This window comes from Odontomachus brunneus, unplaced genomic scaffold (genome assembly GCF_010583005.1).
Source record: "Odontomachus brunneus isolate Ranch 3 - 2012 unplaced genomic scaffold, Obru_v1 Obru_scaffold_018, whole genome shotgun sequence".
In the NCBI taxonomy this organism is placed as follows: domain Eukaryota; kingdom Metazoa; phylum Arthropoda; class Insecta; order Hymenoptera; family Formicidae; genus Odontomachus; species Odontomachus brunneus.
In genome coordinates, this window is record NW_022639468.1 from 2,927,334 (window position 1) to 2,946,792 (window position 19,459).

Here is a 19,459-nt window from a genome sequence, read left to right on the forward strand (position 1 = left end):
CCGATTTATGTCACTTACAGTAGCGCACGTACAAATAGCGCGATTGTTGTTCCGTCCAAGTAACTTGTGCTTCCGATTACCGCGGGTTAAAACGCGGCACATCGGCCCTCGACTCGAAATACGCAAACGCGGAAGAACTAATACACGCCTCAACGTAAAAAAAGAAAAAAAATATATATCCCTCTGCATTTGACGATACGCGCGACATCCAGGTCTCGAGCCGAGGTCGCGCTTCGAGAGTCCACCCGGGAACTTTCAAATCCATCTCCACCCTCCCGCCAAATCGCCGATGCAAAAACCAGAAGGAAAAGAACCACCTGCTCTCCGGCGCAATGGTATCGACGAGCTCGTTAAGTGAGCCCTCGAGAGCCCGTTTACGGGGTGGCCCCCGCGATGGAAGTGCCCCGCGTGCACACACGGCCCCGTATGTGCCCGCGCGAGTTCCTTGCCGCGCGTGCACGTACGCCAGCGGTGTGCGGCGTGTTATACCGAAGTATTATATCGATTAACTGTTGGCAACAGAAGAGAGGCGGAGGAAAGCTTGTCAGGGGCTGCGGCGTGGCTTTGGCTTTCCTATATTATTAATCTTTCTCTTTCTGCCTCCCTTCCGCTTCCTCGCGCTCCCGCGCTCTCGCCCTCTCTCTCTCTCTCTTTCTCTCTCCCTCTCCCTCACTGTCTATATATATATGTATATATATATATATATATCTTTCTCTCTTTCTCTCTCTTTCCCTCTCTCACCCTCGGCCCACCCGTAGTGGTTGCCTTTCTCTTTGCCCCCCATCTCGCCTCAACCCCGGCGAGCTCTGTCTGCCGCTGCTCCGCTCGACCTGCCATATACGCGTCCGTCGAGTCAGTCAGGTGTTGCGGGCAGCTTCCGCGCTTCAAAGAGAATCAAGAGTTACGGCCGGAGAGACTCGACCTCCGCCCTGCCGGTACCTCGTCGGTACCTGCGGTTACGTTACGTTGCATACCGCGGTAGTATCCGCGAGTTTCCTCTTCCGGCTGGCATGTAATTAGTGCGTGCCTGCGGTGGGATGTAAGTTACACGAAAGGATGATGGTGTTTGCATTGAGGAGACGATTGCTTCGGGATGTTGCGCGAGGGAACAGAGTGGAATTTGTTCTGAGACAAAGGTTCTCTCTTGGGACACTATGCGGAGGAAAAAAGAAAGAGAGTTTATGTTCAGCATTTCACAGCTGTGTAATTATTACATGTGGAGAATGAATTTACACGTACAAAGAGAAAAGGGATTGTAGAATAATCAGTGAGAAAAGGGATTGTAGAATAATCAGTGAAAATAATCTGAATGATACAAGTTAAGGTAATAAAAGTTGATAAAAGTATAAAAGACACGAATGATAAATCCGAAATTAGAGATTTTTAAACGCGAATTAATATTTTTTCTTTTTCTTCGACAGATGTATAAAGTCAAGTCGAGTATCGTGTATATTCGCGAAAGGCGATTCTGTACTTCTTTTTTTTTAGTCTCACACGTGACATTAGTTCGCTTTATTTCTTTGCATCGGTACTTGCGACCCGAAAAAAAAAGCACTGGAATTCCTAGCTACACAATTCGAGTAGGTAATTATCAAAATTTTTATCAACGATAATCCGCGGACGATTGAACTGCACGTGTTGTTGAGATTGGTTAGAGGATGCGCAATGCCGGAATAGATTCATATCTCACTAGCCTATAGAAGCGCTAGCAATTGCATTGGGATTCTGTTGCTACCTACTCGCGCACCTAAACGTTTAACAGCTCCCGTAGTTAACCACGTGTCCGACAATTTTCGCTGACACTGACGAACCGGCCGCACCATCGGCGCACCTGCGAACGCCATCCGATATTTTCGTGGATATATTAAGTGTCGATCGATCGATTGCGTCAGTCACCTGGACGTAGCTTAGAAAAAGCAAGCCGCGCGATATATTGAGTTTCTTTCTTTAATTCTAAATACCATCAAATATATTCTGTATATAAATAATTTACTTAGGATTTTTCTTCTTATTCCATAGAATTTAAATATTCCAAATTTAATTTCTCCTCAATAATATGTAAATGCATCTACGTTTATTTTGATATGAACTAAATGTGTAAGCTTTTCTGCGCAAAGCATGAAAAATTTTATTTGAAAGAATTTGTTGCTTACTTTGCGAATTTCAAGTAAGTTTTAGAGTCGACGGAATTTGCGTTGTTATGCGTATCGAACGTGTAAGTAAAACCATCATGAAACCGCAAATTCGTATTTATGATAATTCTATGACATGGCTCTGACAGGTACGAAACCGAAATTACCCGAAATTTGGGCTTAATTATCAGCGAGGAATGACGTACAATTATACTCGATGCAATTTGTTGATTATTATTGCTAGCATTTGATACAACAGAGTCTATATAACCGCCTAAAAATATCGTATCGTCAGAATAAGAGAAAAATATTTGAATACTTTTCCTTTGAGTATCTTCGTTCTAGAGATATTTCATCGATAATAAATCGGAAACGAATTTATAAACAGTACATATTTTTAAACGTGATATTCTTTCATAAGCTTCTTAAATAAAATTCAGCCAAGAGATCACGATGATGCGAATTTACATAATTACTTGCAAAGTGATCAATAGTAGTCACGTTATCTGGATTGGCGCGTTATCTGTGAGCCAGCCTTTTAAGAGAAATTTAAGAGTTAAAACTGTGTTGATGCCAGGTGACGAACGTTGATGGACCAGCGCGATAATTAATTATCCACGCATGCGATGACGACGCCCTCAATTATCTTCTCGTTAGTTCAACCGGAAAAAGTCCGTTCGTTTGGCGCGTTTGTTCCGGCAAAGCCGATACACCCAGTAAATGGGACAAATCGTCTCGTTAATTGAACGCACAGATAGTCCTTTTTTTTTGCATCGGAATTAGGTAAAGTCGGGCTCTCTTTTTTTTCGTAACGTTACCAATATTTTCGATCACGGGGGAAATATTACCGGGACTGTTGGGAGCGTGTGTCGCGCGAATAAAAGAGTTAATTGCAAATATCGAAACAATATTCGGGGCCGGGAAATTCGTTTCCGTTTTAGCATTTCATAATTTTCCTGGCGCGGTCCCGCCGTTCCGGTTTAACGCCAAGTGTGTATACAACGGGCGGGACGTCAAAAGCGGGTATAACTGCGACGTACCTGCGCATGACATCTTTGTAATGAAACCAAGCAGAACCTTCGCGAAGTAAAGCTTCGATACCATTAACGATGTAACGGTTTCACGTCGGCTCCAAAGAGCGAAGTATTTACCGTTTCGTTCGTTTCGTCCTTTCTTTCTTTCTCTTTCTCTTCCTCTCTCCTTCCTTCCCTTCCTGCCTCTATCCGGATTTGTCATGAATTTCATAACGCAGATCCGATCGTGGACGTGCTTGCATTCTTTCACGAGGACGAGAATTGAAGATCGCAGCAATTTGAAGCGAGAATCTGCGCTAGACGTTTTGCATAATTTATTTTGAATATTATTAGCACAATTAGTCTTCAAGTGGGTGCACATGTTTACGCGTTGTGCAAAAATTCTAAAGGCACTTATGCAAATTATCGATCATGGAGGATGTAAACGGCATTTCGTCCATCTTGCCTTAAATTTCCCAAAAATATACGTAGGCTCGCCACGGGTACCCGTTCACGTCGCGTGTATTATTCGCATACACGAACGGTAACCGAAATACCCGTATATTCGTGTATATTGATAGCGTTTAATACCGGCCACAATGGATCGTCATTAGCGTGCGACTGTTTTGATCCTAAAAGTCCCGTCCTTCGAAACGCGGGACGATGATCTCATCTCATCGTGGATCTCACGCGAACAGTTCTATCGAACGTGTTAATTGATGGCAGCTGCTGGCGCGTCCCAAGATCAGGTCGACGGTTCAGCGAGTTCCCTTCATCGCGGTGACGACGACAGGGAAAGAGAACGAGAGAATGAGAGAACGAGGGAACGAGAGAACGCGAGAACGAGAGAGAGAGAAAGAGAGAGGAGAGGGAGGGAGAGAAAGAGAGAGGGGGGAGGGAGGAAGAGAGAGAGAGAGAGAGAGAGAGAGAGACGCGAACGAACGCATCGTCGAGAGGTCGACGACGGTGCGAGCGGGACGCGAAGCGAGCGGCGCGGCGTGCCGCGTCGCGACGCGGCTCTGTGCGTGACATTTTTGTAATGAAACCATGCTAAACGCACGTCGCGCGCTCTCGGCAGTCAGTACGGTAGACATCTGGCCTGCCTCTCTCGCCTGGCCGTTCTAATATTGGAAATTTCAGTACGTCTCCACCCGCCGCGGCCGCCTCTTCGGGGGCACCGTACCATGTGCGGGACATATGTATAAACATAAGCCCGGTCTGCCGCGAGACGCCGAAGCCGTTTCTTCCTTCAAAACGTGGTCGCGATCGATTCACGATTATTCCCATGCCCGGCTTTCCCTCTTCCACGTTTTCTCTCTCTCTCTCTCTCTCTTCCTCCCTCCCTCTCCCTCTTTCTCCGACTTTTATGTAGATTTTTACGCGACGTCGAAGAAGACGTTCATTACGTCATATTGCATGGAAATGTGGTGATTCCGACTCACGATTCTAGAAACGGGAGCGCTTGATTTATTGCGTTCATTACATCAATCGCTTCATGTGTAATCTATATATTCATTTTTAATGTGTAATTCGCGTTTGCCACGGTATCAAAAAATTATACTTTGATATGTATTTGTCTGAAGTAATAACTGAGATATATATATCGCTTCTGTGACGTAATTTCACGCGAGTATAAAACATTGGAGTAATTAATAAATCATCTTAATAAATAATTTCCGTGACTGTTTCTCTCTCTCTCTTCTTTAGAACAAAATAAATCTATCTATCTATTTATCTTTCTCTCATCTCCTCTCTTTCATCCACGCCGCTTTTTCCCGCCGGCTGCACCGGCCTGTCCGGCGCTTTTTTCTCCTTTCTTGCCCCGCCGTCGAAAGTGGAGCGAATTTAGCGAAACGTTTGATAGAGTCGTCGTTGTCGTCGTCGTCGTCGTCGCCATCAGCGAGTCTCCCGTTTTATTTCGAAAATTGCGAACAGCGCGGAAGGGGGGACTGTCTGTCCGCACTTATTATATGCGTGGTCGTTACAATTATAATAATAAATATAATCAATTAAATTCGCCCACGGTCGCTGCAATATTATTCACGGTAATAACGCGCTGTTTATAATTACGTCCCATTGCAAGTATAATTAATAAAATTAATTCGACATGTCTGCCATAGAATCGCAATATTATATGTGATTTCCAACTACTGTCCCTCATCCTCCCAATCCCGCCCCCGTTCTTTCGCGGAACAAAGGGTGAAAAGAATCGCGAGGCTGGTTCCACGTGGTCTCTGATCTTGGACGGCAGAACGAGAAAGAGAGGCGCGCTCGGTAATGCGATTCGTGGGGTGCGCGACGCGAGTGGAAGCTTTATATCCGCGCGTGTAACCACAGCTGCGCGCAATTACGAGCGAGAGAGCCGCGGATTTTCTGCCGCGGCACGTATATCACTTCGCAGCGGCTCCGCTCTTGTTTGCTTAACTAAGCGTCTTAACGAATTGCCGGAGACGCGCGTCTCCGGCAAGTCGCGGGGCCAAAGCTCACCTTAACGACGAGAGAGGGCAGGAGGCGGGAGGAGAAGAACGGGGAGGGAGGTGGGTCTCGCTGGCGATCGATCGCAGGTGACATCCGAGTTAATTGCGTTCTCGGCGTTTCGCATCGCGCAATGTCGCAGACCTAACTACCTGTGAAAATGCTCGCGCCGCTATGGATGCTGTGCACCTTGCTTGCTACCGGGGTGACGCGAGGATACAGGGTGTGAGACACGTGACGAGTTGTAATGCGCGCCGTGCGATGTAGCAGACACAACGAGACGCTACGCTGTTCGAAACGAGGGGACTGCACCGAATGAACAGTTTCGCTGAATTGTTCCGCTGCTTGAACCAAATACAAGAGTGGATAGGTGAAATATCGTCTTTATATGTAAAGTGATCCATCCGCTCGCGTGTGGCGTCACGATTAGAATATCAGGGACTTTTGGGTAAATGACATTGCATAAAATCAATCGGTGAGTTCTGTTCCCCATTATTACGATAATTTGTGTCACAGGAATGACAGAAACTCGCAAATATGTACTGTATGACACTTGCGCGTGTGCGACGGGTGAATTGCGGGCAACTGTAACAACAGAAGACGATGCGCCGCGACGTAAATTAAAATTATTGTGACCATCTGTCACAATAAAGATCGACACGTAGTGACCGCGAATTGTTCTGTGTATTGCGTGTAAATCTGCCGCAACTGCGTAGCGCGTAACCATCGTTCGCGCGAAACACGAGGATGGATTGATTGATGAACGGCCGTAGAAGAATCGGTGAGCGTTGCTACGTGGCTAGAATATAGGACACACGTTGTTGTTTTTATTATCCGAATAGCATTATTAGAGATTAGTGTTCTTCATAATTTCTAAATAAATAATAACGATTTATAATTGCATAATCTTGAACCATTCAAGAGAATAAAAATTACTGCGATATCAAGTCGATAAGGAATTGATAGCGCACTTATTTGTTAATTACGATCTGACAACGTAATTATTTCATGAGGAGCTAACTAGAAAATTATTGCGTAAAGGATTATCTTGAAATCTGATGGAGATGCGCGCTGTGCATCGCTATATGTTGCACAGGTACCTCAATATATTTCGCAAAAAATCCTCGAGCAACACAAGATACCATTTTGTTCTTGAAAGACAAATTGAGAACTGTTCAAAAGAAATTAATTTGTATTAAGTGCAGTGTCAAATATTTTAATTTTCCTAACGTTCTTTTATATATTTTCCTTTAACTCTCGGTAATGTTGATGTTATTTGAATCTTTTCGCAGGTAAAGTTCTTAGGAGGTTAGTATATGTGAAATTTTTTCTCTCTGTAGAGAAAAAATGAGTTTTACCGTCTCTTCATATTTTCCGAATTTCCTCTACGATAACCGACGTTTTCATGTTCGATATGATATACACTGCTAACATTACTGCAAGAAAATTAATGTTAATACTTGGCCTAATTACTCAACCGACATAAAAACTACGTCTACGAGCGGGTTGTATCGCGTTGCGCGTTCTCGCGCATTCGTCGATTAAACGAAGCGTGACAGTTACGAACATTTGTTATTAGGATTTGGAGACTTTATTGTCGCGCGATTTGCGAAAACCGAAGCGAACGGAGCCTCGCGTCGGATTTGCAGTTATGAACACGTTAAAACTCGACGACACATTTGGCAATGCAGTTTCGCGCGAAAAATTATAGCGAGTCATCCGAGCGGCCGTTTCTTGGACGCAACGAAGGGCTCGTTTGCATTTCACGTTAATAACGGGACCATGTGGCACCGAAGGCAGCCTGCTGCCAGGGCTGCGCGCGCGTCAATAAAATAAAATTCCATCCGGTAGGAACGGCAGCGCGCCACGTGGATCTTAAAGATTACTCCCCGTTTCCGCATTCGTGCCATTTAATTTTCCTGCCTGTGTAATTTTGCTCGCGTCGAACCGAAAATATTACCGGGCTCACGCAAATCGCTCGGTCCCAAATCGATTTGGCATAAGCCACGGAAACGTGCAATTTTGTTTTACAAGCTGCAGATTCACGAACGCGTGAACGCAAGACTATCCTGTCCCTTTCCTGTCGCTATGACTTCATTGGATTAACGCAATTAATCTTTATTTTCACGATTTGTTTGGGCGCTGATCGACTATACGCCACGAAGATTTAAATCCTTCAGATACTTTGGCGACGAAACAAATTTCCGCGTATGTACGCAGATCTTCATAATAGCTTTGACACACAAAGTTATATTATTTAGAATAATTTTCTATAAGAAATACATGCTGTATCGTCTAGAAAGGTATAATTTCACGTGTTAGGCCTGTTATGCCGATCTGTGTACACAGCTTGGGCCGGCTAAAGGGAAAAGTCGATTAATGTAATACAATATATACTCGACGAAAATGGCGCAGCTGTCGGATTGTTCGTTATAGTTATTCCGATGGTCGCTATTCAATTTCCTTACAACTGTGCCGTTTCCGGTGACATGGTTTTGTCTCTGTGCAGCGGCGCACGCAGTAGAACTGGTGCACGTGACTTTGCTCGGAATAATATTGCTGTAGCATCCGGCGTAATGTTATGCACTTGCGTAGAGCTACATCGGTCTTAGTTATCAGCAACATTGTTTCATGCGGGATGACATGCCGTAGTTGATACGTGAGAAAGGAAATTTCTTTGAATCTTTTTTGCAAACATCCGAGTTTACATAAGTCTGCACACGTTGAAGTCTGACGAGGTGAACGCTGCGAAAGTAATCCATAGCGTGGAGCTTACATGCGCGATTATAACGAGCAGTGTAAAATCGCACCACTCAGCGTTTGTGCGAAAGTACACTTACACATTACTTACACTTGTAGTTTCTACCGCGGTATCGCGAAGAAAAAAAACGTAGTGAACGTTCGGTTCCACCACTTTTAATGCCGGACGTAGCCGTCGGCGCGGAGCACCGCGCTCGTAAAAGTCCCAGTAACGCGATTACCGTAATAAATATGAAACGAGATCTCGCAAGGTAAGCACGAGATAAAGAAGAAGGCGCGAGTGAGCGCGGAGGAAAGAAAAGCTAAATACGCCGCCGCGTTACGTACAGAACGCAGGACGCTTACGCGGCGCAGCATTGCTCTCTGGTACCACCTGTCAGGCGGATGTAAATCTTCATGATGTTTACGACTCCTGCGTATTCGCAACTGGCAAACATCCTGGCGATATTTACACGCCGAGGCGCGGTGAGAGAAAGAAAAATTGCCGTGGACACGATGAACGGCATTTGGTTATGAAAAGCTTCGACCCGAATCGAAATTTTACTCGCGCTAATATCGTGGGTAAAAGGTAAAAGTACCAATATCAAGACACGTACCTAATCTTGGATATTGTTTTGGTTTTTAAATATAAATATTTAAACTTTTAACATAAAATATATATACATGTATTAAATATATACATACATTCTATGCTCAGAATTTAAATATTCGTATTTGAAGATTAAAACAATAAGAATGTTCATGATTAGATATGTGTCCGGAAATTGGTACCTTACTTAAAGGATCAATGGAAAATCTCTACATGTAACGTCACATAGATTATTGTTCCATCTTACTGCAAATGGTTACTGCAAATGGTTACTTAATGCTATTTTCTCCGTGTTGAGGCTTGAAGGAAGATGCACAAAAAGTTTGTGTCGAGTTCTATATTGAGTTAATTATTTAATATTTATTTATCGGTATATATTCTATCAGCAAAGTTGAATTAAATCAAAATTAGAAAAAAAATTAAATTCGGGCAGAATATCGAAGTAACTGTTTCTTCAAGCCTCAACATGGAGAACACGGCATTAAGTAACCATTTGCAGTATCAAGGTAGCACAATAGCCTGTATGATAAACGACACTAGTAGATACGACTAGATCAGAGAAGCACGTGTTGACTAACGCGATGTCGACGACAGCCCGGTGAAATATCTCAAGAGCCGGTGAAATATTTTAATAGCGAAAACCGGTATGGTAAACAACGCACACCGATATACGTGTACTACATATATATGTATCGCTTGTCGGCTCAAGACGTAATGACTCGGTCACAGATAAGTGCATAACGCACGACGTGACGGTCCCAAAACAATAGATACCTTTAGAAGGACAAAGTTATCCCTTGTCGCGAACCGTCGTCGCACGTTGATTAATGATGAGATAATACTCGGTATCAGAAATCACGATAATCAACTCAAAATATTCAAGACCTTTGAGGCCTTCATCAAAATAATCAGGATAGCACATAGAGGAAAACGTCCAGTAGTCAGCACTTTCGTTTTCGGCACTCTTGTGCGGGCGTTGTTATAGAGGTTTAAAAGAAAACGAATAAATAAATAATAATTAATAGATAATTAATAAATAATTAATAAATCACTGTACGCTCGATATTTCATGGAACACGAGCAAGAGTGTTGTAACTGGCGAGTATTGTAACGTGTGCCGGCTACTGGGTGTTTTCCCCTATTCCGAAATAATTGGAAATTTTGCCCGTAGCATTTGGCGAACAGTTAACGTGTGATCATTAGGTAACGCCGCGTTTCCGATCGATTCATGCTTCTGTGTGATACAAATGAATATTCACTTGTTTTAAATCTCCCAATCCCATCGAAATTTTTAACGCCAATAAACAAACACAATAAAGAGATTATAAAAATATTTTTCCTTTTTCATGTGCAAATTCGACGAAATTTGCAGGATTAATATAAAACGAAAATTTCGACTCGGGATTTCTGAGAAATTTTGTTGAAAAGTTTAATTCTCTAGTTTAGGTTTACTCTTATTATTTCAATTTGTGTGTCAGGATGTGTTGAATTTTGTGCTGCACGAGGATCTTAATAATTCAAATGAACGTAGCTTAATTAATTAATCTCGTGCGAATTTTAGCGGAGTTTCAATTTGAGATATCAAAGACAAATAAACAAAGCTGACGGCCAATCAAATTTTCACGGGAAAATGAACCCGAAGTTTCGGTGACGATTTTATAGACGGGAGGAGGTGGTAGCTCCCGATATCCCCCGACACACCGCCTACATTTGCTCCATTTCGCGGAAACATTTGCGCGGAGGCCTTCCGTGATGGTCCATTTGTAGGCCGTGCCGAGTGCAACCAAAAATGACGGCGCGATCAGTTATGGGCGACGGCGCGTTCGCGGATCCCCAATAATCCCCCGGCCCGGTCCGTGCTTCCGCGCCGTGACGGATCCTTGTTGGTTTGTAAAACTAACGTCCGTCCATTCCATTAAAACGGCAATCGGTATGCGCGACGACGGTCCCGTCGCCGGGCACGTAGACGAAACATGCGGCGCTCATGAAATGGAATCAATCAAATATGAATCGTGCGCACGATGACGTGCATATGGGTGTACCGGTCCCTTTGCTCGTTTTTCTGCGCGTCGTCGCGCTCGTGTCGATACCGAGTCCGGCCTGATTGGGAGCAGGTGCACGTTCTCGTGGAAACGTCGCGGTGGACAGAAGGAAGCACCTAATACTCAATATTTCGACGACGTAAATAGATTTTTGCGCGGCGAAAGAACCCCTTTACACTTTTTGTATCAGGCAACAGAGTTATTGCTATACGTGACTGTTATACTATTCATCTCTTCCCAGTTATTTTATTACGCGCGACATGTGCATATAAAAAAATAGAGTATTCCTTCAATACATAAGAAGCTCGTATGTGTTCTTTTTCATATTTTTCTTCAAAGTAATAAAAATCTTATATACTAAATAAATTGTTTAGATAAGAAGTTTCTTGTGAAAGCTATTTCAATCTTTTTACTGACTCTATATTTGAACATGATCGACTTAACATTGTTTTCTTATAAAAAAAAGAATAATAAAAAATGTTCTTTTTATCCCGAAAAAGCGGTACATTAAGAAGTTTCTTTTCTTACTTTCGGCCCCTCTTCAGCCAGATGTCCATCCGCTAAGTCAACGCCGTTAGCCATCTTCAGTTTCCATTAAATTAGAATGAATTTAATTGATGCCATGGTCCGTAGGTAAGAAAGCGGCTCGCGAGTATGAAAGTGGAGGGTGGAGCGGCAACGACGACGGTTCTCCACAAGGTCAAGGTTAAGGAAGAGACGAAGGAATGCTGCGGCTACCAGCAGACCCCGCCGTCGTCGACGTCGGCGGCCACCACCGCGACCATCGCGACGCTCACCGTCTCCGCCGCGACGGCGATCACCACCACCGTCACTAACAGCAACGGCGTCTCCAGTGTGGCCGCGAACTCGTCGACGACCACCACGGTGGCCACCGTCGTCGCGGCCGCCGCCCCCGCCGCTCTACAGCCCTCCAGTATTATCTGCCATCCGCCGACGACCGTCTCCGGCGCCGGTAGTACCACCGGCGACCCCTTTCCGGTCGACCTCGATCTCAAGGCCAAGAACAAGGGTGAGTACCTCTCTCGTGCCTGAGGAAAGAAAAGAAAAAAAATATCGATTAGTAGGAGGAGGGCGAGGAAGAACGAATCAATCGCACAGGTGCCTCTTGTGCGCAGAAAGATCTTTCTTCAGAAAAATATCGATCCATCACGTGGACATGTGTTTTCTTTTTTTTTAACGCTTTCGTTGTTTTCTTCGAACGCGTTTCTTCTGACCTTTGTTTGATATTTGACGTGACGCAAAACGCGCTTAAGGACGCTTCTTTCTGTGAAGTTCACGTAGTGTTGGTTGCACGGAATTACAAGTGCTTGCGCACAATGAAAGCACGTGCAAAAGTAAATCGGAGCACTGCTCGATACGTGACAAAAATGACAACAGCTTTCAAAACTGGCATCTCGAATTGTCCAGCCAGCGTAAATATTTATCTGATACAAGGTTTCCTAGTTTGCGAATGCCGAGCGTATGTCTGCTTCACTCAAGAAATTTTCAAAGAATATTACTGCACCTTTACAGAAATAAAAGTATGCAGAAACGTTCCTATATGTGTATGTCTACCGCTAAATATATGACGAAACAAAGCAGCACACATTTATATCATGATCTACGCTAAAGAAAAAATTATCTTAACTAAATCAACAAATATTTCTTTGATGGGCGCTATTAACATATTTATTTATATAAATTTAAATTCTCTTTATTTAAACCAAATATTATTTACTTAAGTCAGGTAAACAATATTTGATTTAAATAAAGAGAATTTAGATTTAAGTAAATATGTTAATGGCACCCATCAAAGAAATATTTGTTGATTTTAAGGTAATTTTTCCCTCAGTGTATATGTACGAAAAGGTTGGAGCGTGATCGTGTTAATGACGATCGCTTTTGCGCTATCAATATTATTCGAGATTGTCATCCATTTTAAATGGATCCCGTTAAATGCTTTTTTATGATGGATAATTTCTGTTTCTATCATTAGAGTTTTCTCTCATGGTGTCCCAAGGTAAAAATTTGCTCGCAAGCGAATACCTCCGCTTCCTTGAAGGCCGATTGATCGGTCGGACTGACCTATTCGCCAACGTGTAAATATCAATTTATATCGATGTATCGATTTCTCTTTGCGGTCTAGTCCCCGCGTAATGTCATGTTCTGCAAAATGTAAGTGACGATATTGGCAGATTCTCCATGTAACATCGTGGAATTAAGTTGGCGTGCTGTTTGCAAGGCACGTCGGCTCGCGGTCATAGTGCATCGCGGTTTATCGTGGGAAATCATTTTCATGTCGCGTTAAAGAAGGGCGAGATAAGGTCGAAGTGAAAATCGACGTGCATATAATTTCAATTGCCGCTATATGTCGACGCGCGATCGCGTATTATTATTACTCTTTTCGCGTTTAATTATAATTAAATCGCCGGCTATTCGAAGTATCTCGTTTGCGGAATATGTGACATTCATCAGAGTCGTTAATAACCCCTTCACTTCCATCCCAGGCGACAATATATTGTAATAACCCGTCAGCGGGGTGACGCGTGTCGTTAAAAATTAACAACGTGATCACTCTGGCCTATTTGACTGATCTATCGCACGTCAACCTCCCCCCCCTCTCTTGAAACAAGAAAATAAAAACAAATTGCTCGATATCCAACTGAATCGGTTCGTGCAAATTCACTATTCTGTTAATTTGCTCCTCGCTCGGCGGCGTGTGGATGGTATAGCGCGCAGGTGTTGTACGTTCGGCTCGTCTAATTTTAGATTGGCGGCGTGGTACATTACTTTTTCTCTACTTAACACGGATCCCGGTGCTTGACGCAACAACTCTCGGTATCAAGCTGTCACTCGTTTTATCGATCGCATACTACTTGTCACTCGCCGCGACCGAAATTACGCCATGCGACAATCAATCTTAAATCAGCGACAATTAATAAGCTTGCAATTATTAAAATTAACGCAAATGGTCGGAACGGTGGGAAACTATTGAGACTTTGGTGAAAATACCAGCAGAACAACCTCGCAAACGCGCTGTGCCTACGATGAATTGAGAGACACGATTCGATGCGAATATATTTAAACTCGAGTAATATGTAACACAAAACTGTGTAAGGGACTATTTTTGACGTGTATTTTCGATCACTGAGAGTACGCCTTTCTAATTCTCAAGCTGAGTAACCTTATACGGAACGCTGGTATGAGGAAAACCGAACTTGGAATAAAAAGGGCGTGCTTAGCGTTCGAATACGCATCAAGAATACGGCCTCTCAGTCTTGTGATGATGCCGTTTCATTTTTCGCTAGACGGCGAGTGACCCCGGAAGTTGACCTCGATCTCTCGAAACTGAAAATTAAAAAGAACGACCTCGCCGATGTCCGCGCGGGAGCGTCGGGCCGGCCCACGCTGTGGGTGCGTCGTACATTAGTTCGGAATATTGCATGCCGGTACCCGTATATCCAGTCCGCGCGCGCTCTCTCGCTCGAATCGTACATTCAGCCCGAGCCGGTTATCTAGACGGGCGGGAGCCCGCAGCTAACTTGGAAACCGGGGCTCAGGAAAAAAGCCCCTTCTGGCACATCAAAGCCCCGTCAACGCGTCCGAATGCGAGCTTTCTCTCTCGGCTCCTCTCTCTCCGCTCGTCCCTCGCGAAATCCGCTTGCCGGGATCGATCAATTTTTGTTGACTAACGTAATGTCGGGCAGACTCGTCATGGACGAGGTGCCGGCAATCAAGATGATGCCTCTCTCGTCAAGTGGTAGTCTGTACAATAATTCTCACTATCGATTCAACGTACGAAACGTGTAATCGTTTCCTTGTGAAAAAATCAATTCTGCGCTGACTGAAGAATCTGTGCGGTCGATGGTTAATATTTAATGAGCGCCCGCTGGTGGTTTTGGCATACTCCGTATACGCTCTTTGCGGTTTCCAGCATGCGTGGGTGCACGAGCACACGCACACGTGTGTACGCGGATATGTGAGCGAGCAATAGGTTCGTGAGAGAAAGGGTGAGGGTAAGAGGGAAAAGGTTAGGTAGAGGGATAGATAGAGAAAGAGACAGAGGGTGAGAGAGGGAGAGGGAGAGAGAGAGAGAGAGAGAGGCGAAGAAAGGGAGAGAGAGAAAGAGAGAGAGAGAGAGTACGAGAGGATGCTCCACAGGGGATGATGGCGAAACTCCTGCGAGCAGTCAGTCAACTTGGTTGGCTGGCCCGGTGTGTGTCGGTTAGGTTCGTGCGCCGCCTGACTGCCTGGTCCAGACGCGATAAGGCACGTCCAACACTTCCACTGGGATTCTGCTCGGGGCTGATATCATATCCGGCGCGCCGTTGGGGCATCCCCGACGCTGCCGTTCGAGGTGTTTCGCGATAGTCACCCGCACACCGCGTTCCTACGGGTGCGGCTTACGACCTGGAGCTCGTCCTCGTGTGCACGTCCTCCACCTCAGTCGACGAGTTTCATAAAATTCGAGAACTCGTTGTACTAGATGATGACGGCAGAATACGTTAAGTGGTACGCTATCGGCCCGTACCTCGCGGCGTAACTTAGGGTAAACGCTTCGATGAAATGGCCGGTTAACCCTTCGCGGGCGCACGATATACAACTAGTTACGTTGTGGACATGTTGATATTTTTTTAGGTGACGCTTTCAACCCTTCCCCACCGGCGGCGGTAATTAGCACGCCCGTCGCATTTCCATAAACATTAGTTTGAGTTGACCAGAGTTTACGGATTCTCCATGCGCGATTTCTGTAAACGTTGGTTGAGATTCATTGGGGTTCAATTAATTCTCTGTCTCTCTTGGGTTCTGTGTTTAGAAAGAAACCAAAGCTTAATTGAATCGCGATTAATTGTTTTTCACAAAGAGAATCCTCGGAAACACTCGGAGAATCAACAAAATCGCTGTTATCTTTGATATCTGTTTTTTAAGGGAACAGCTTGTATGTCCTCACCGCGCTTTTCCGAGTTGAAAAAGGAGACATCGAGTATTATGACGCATCAGCATTCAAGTGTGCAACCGATCAGACTGGAATAGTGACCAGGATGAGATCTCCGCGTTCTCGGCCCTTAAGTGGCACGCTTGTCTGCGAGATGAAATCGAACACATGGAGTCGCGAGATGTTGGAGCGAATCGGCGGGGAGGAAGGCCGCGAGGAAGGATGCGAGAAAAACGGCGGGAGCGGCGGAAGAGAGAGGCGCTGTGGAGAGTGTGTGAGATCGAGAGAGTAGGAGGAAGAGGGGAAGGAGAGAAAGAGAGAGAGAGGGAGAGAGATCCAGACAGAGACAGAAAGCGGAGGAGAATTCGAGAGTGGGAAGACCGGGTAGGGATTGCGATCAAAGCCATCTGTTGCATTGTCCCGGCAATTAGGAGGCGACAGCTGAGTCCCACCGTACTTACTTCCAGCCAGGGACTCTCAGCCGCGCGGAGCACGTGCGCTTTATCGATCTCTCTCTCTTCGTGCCCCGTCGAACGTCGCCCACGAAGACCACCTTGCTCCGTACGAAACCTTACGTACGGTTTGGGTGCGTAATCCTGAGCTAACGCCGGTGCACTCGCGGTCAGCAGCTGCAATTAGCGACGCACACGTCGCCAATGGATGTGTGTCTGCTGCTTCTCCTTTTCCCCGAAATGCGCCGAGAACGAGCTTATTTTAATTAACATTTCAGTTCGTTGAGTCAGCATTAGTAACGATCGTTTATAGCGACACTATCAGATTGTTTCGCGTTTCCACGGGTCAGTAGATAAAAGATACCACTGCACGGACACAAGATACCGAGAGCTGCGAAAGCAGCGGAATTATGACGAGAATTTTGTCGAAATAAATCACGAGGTAGATTTGCTAAAGTCTCTCAGCCTCGTTAAATGATATGAATACCGAGGGGTATCGGGCGGTTAAGAATAGCGAGAATCGGAAATGTGAAGCGTAACGGCTAATTGCGCGCATATTCACGTCAGCAACAGTATGCCGAAAGAGTAACTCGGGGAAGTAACGGTTGATTGACGTAATAGTTCGCGGCGAACTTCTTCATGATTGCGGGATGTCTGGTCGTGATGCGTGCCGCGGAGAAATGAAGAGCGCCGGTAAGAAGCAATTAGCGGCACGAGAAGAGAAGCCGGTGTGCCGAGGGCCGTGCAAAAATCCATTTTTATAATTCGCAATTCAGCGTTAAATGCGGTTGTCCGATTCTCAGAGTGCGACAACGTCAAACACGCGCGCGTCATCATGGCGTCGTGATTATGTAAAGCTGAAAATGAGGAGGGGCGGGGAGACAGTCGCATTTTCTAGCGCTAAAAACGTGAATGCAAATGTGAGCCGGAGTACAGAACTGCTTCCGACAAACGACGCGTCGGTGACATCTTGAAAGCAGTTCTACAACTTCCTGTGACACAGGCTGGTGGGTAAAATTATATATTGCCCGAATATGCGGACTACTACGTCGGAGATAATGGATATCTTTGAGCAGAACTCAAAGAACGCCCGCGGCATCGGAGCGCTGCGAGGGTTTAGACACAACTCTCTTTCTCTCTCTCTCTCTCTTTCTCTCTCTTTCTCCCCGAGCTGCTCCGAGTTGTGCACGTGTGCGCGCACATATGGTCCGCAGGGGCAGCCCACATGGGTAAACTTTGATTTTCTACTGTCACGAAGACAAACGGTGGCCCCGCGGAAAAATGGCGTGCGATTATCTGAAATTTCCTACAACGTGCACATCTCCTTTGCGTGAGCTTGTCGAAATTTCACGAAACGCTCCGCGCCGGAAAAAGTCCGCCAAGACCGCCAGGCGGTTTAACAGCGTCATACATGTACGTCGTATATCACATTTATTTTGCGAACGAATAAATATGTCATACGCCGGATCCGTCCTGTTTATACGAGGCCGCCGAGGAGCGAATAAATCGCACACAATTTGGCATAACAAATATTTTTCCCGTAACCACACCTGTCGCTGATCGTCACTATATCTCTGGCGAATCGTCAACTCTTATCTCCGGTTCCTATTTGAACGCTATTATTATGATAAAGAACGGTACGCGAAGAATATGCGAGCCCTCGCTCGGCAATATCGGACGCGGATGCTCGTCACGATCAAACGAAATCGGCAAAGGAGCGCGCGGGCGCGCGTTTCTCCTGATAAGCCTTTGGTGCAGAACGGCGGGTGAGAAAGATGGAGAACCGCTGCAGGAAGTAACAGCTGGCCGAAGGGATAGCAACATCAGCAACAGCAGCGGCAGCAGCAGCAGCAGCGGCGACGGCGACGGCGGCGGCAGTGGCGGTACCATTACCATCACCCAAGCTACGTACTTCCTCCAGGATTCTTGCACATATGAGTGCATACACACGCACACGTCGCGCGATATCAGAGAAAGACGTACGACTACGTTGCATCGGCGCAGCCGGGAAGATTGCACCCGTCACAAGAAGGTCGTCGAATGACAGTCGGGCGCAATCACAATGTGACGGTGATTAAACATTCGCGCGTAGCTCACATGTTCGCACGCACAGACGGTCTTTAACCTTGCCTACACCCACTGAAGACTCGGACGGTGTAGCTAAAAACCCGTGGCGGTCGCATCTATAACCGTAAGGTCCGTGTCGAAGTATAGTATATTTAATGTACACCTGACTGCCTCGATACTATACAGTAAAAAAAATTTCTGTTAAATTTAACACGTTTTATATGTCCAAATCTGTCCACTCTAATTTTTGTGTTAATTTAATGTGAGCCAAAAAGTTTGTAAACAAATAGCACAAATAATATGTCGGAACGTAACACATATAACACTTGGACACTATTGTGTTATTTTAACATTTACAAATGGTGAATATCAACTCAACAGAAGTCAAATAACACAACGACATTGTATTAAATTCGCATACGAATATGTTTAACAATTTCAACACAAATACAAAATGTTTTTTGCAGGACTGTGCATACTCGTCTTTGAATTCGATTTTTTAATTCGATTCAAATAACTATGACATCAAAATAACCGACTTTAAAATCGGTGGGTGAATCGCTTTACACAACCGTTTGAGTTGTGTGAAATAGAACGGTCACATGATTAAAAGTTGCAACACTTTTCCGCGGTAAACTTTACGACGCGTTTCGTACCTAATAGGAAAATGAATTTCCTAAGAATTACATAAAATCATTTATGTATATCTTATTTGGATGCGTTGCGAGATTCATCGAGAGGAACGATGTTGCAGAACTTTAAAGTCCATATTAGTAGTCGTTACTTGAAGCTTTTCTTATGTGAGATATTCAGATTGTAATTTAGAGTTGGATCTGAGTTTTTTAACCGAATCATATATGATATGCGTGACGTTATATTTGTAATCGTGATTCAGCTCACATCTAACTCTAAATTCAAATCTGAGTATCTCACCTAAGACAAATTTCGAGCAAGGATTATTAATACGGACTTTAATCATCTGATCGTACTTTA

At 44.8% G+C, this 19,459-nt stretch overlaps 1 protein-coding gene across 4 annotated transcripts in view; it reads left to right on the top strand.

Moving 5' to 3' along the window:
• LOC116841754 (protein CBFA2T1) overlaps window positions 1–19,459 on the top strand; it is a 41,801-nt gene that overhangs the window by 2,168 nt on the left and 20,174 nt on the right. For 2 of the 4 annotated variants that reach the window (XM_032810086.1, XM_032810090.1), the window contains exon 2: window positions 11,645–12,041. In XM_032810086.1, coding sequence (XP_032665977.1) covers window positions 11,666–12,041 — 376 coding nt within the window. In that variant the 5' untranslated portion in view covers window positions 11,645–11,665. Of the gene's footprint in view, window positions 1–738; window positions 1,040–5,742; window positions 6,402–11,644; window positions 12,042–19,459 lie in introns of those variants that run through there. The other 2 variants (XM_032810087.1, XM_032810089.1) reach the window with 2 other exon arrangements.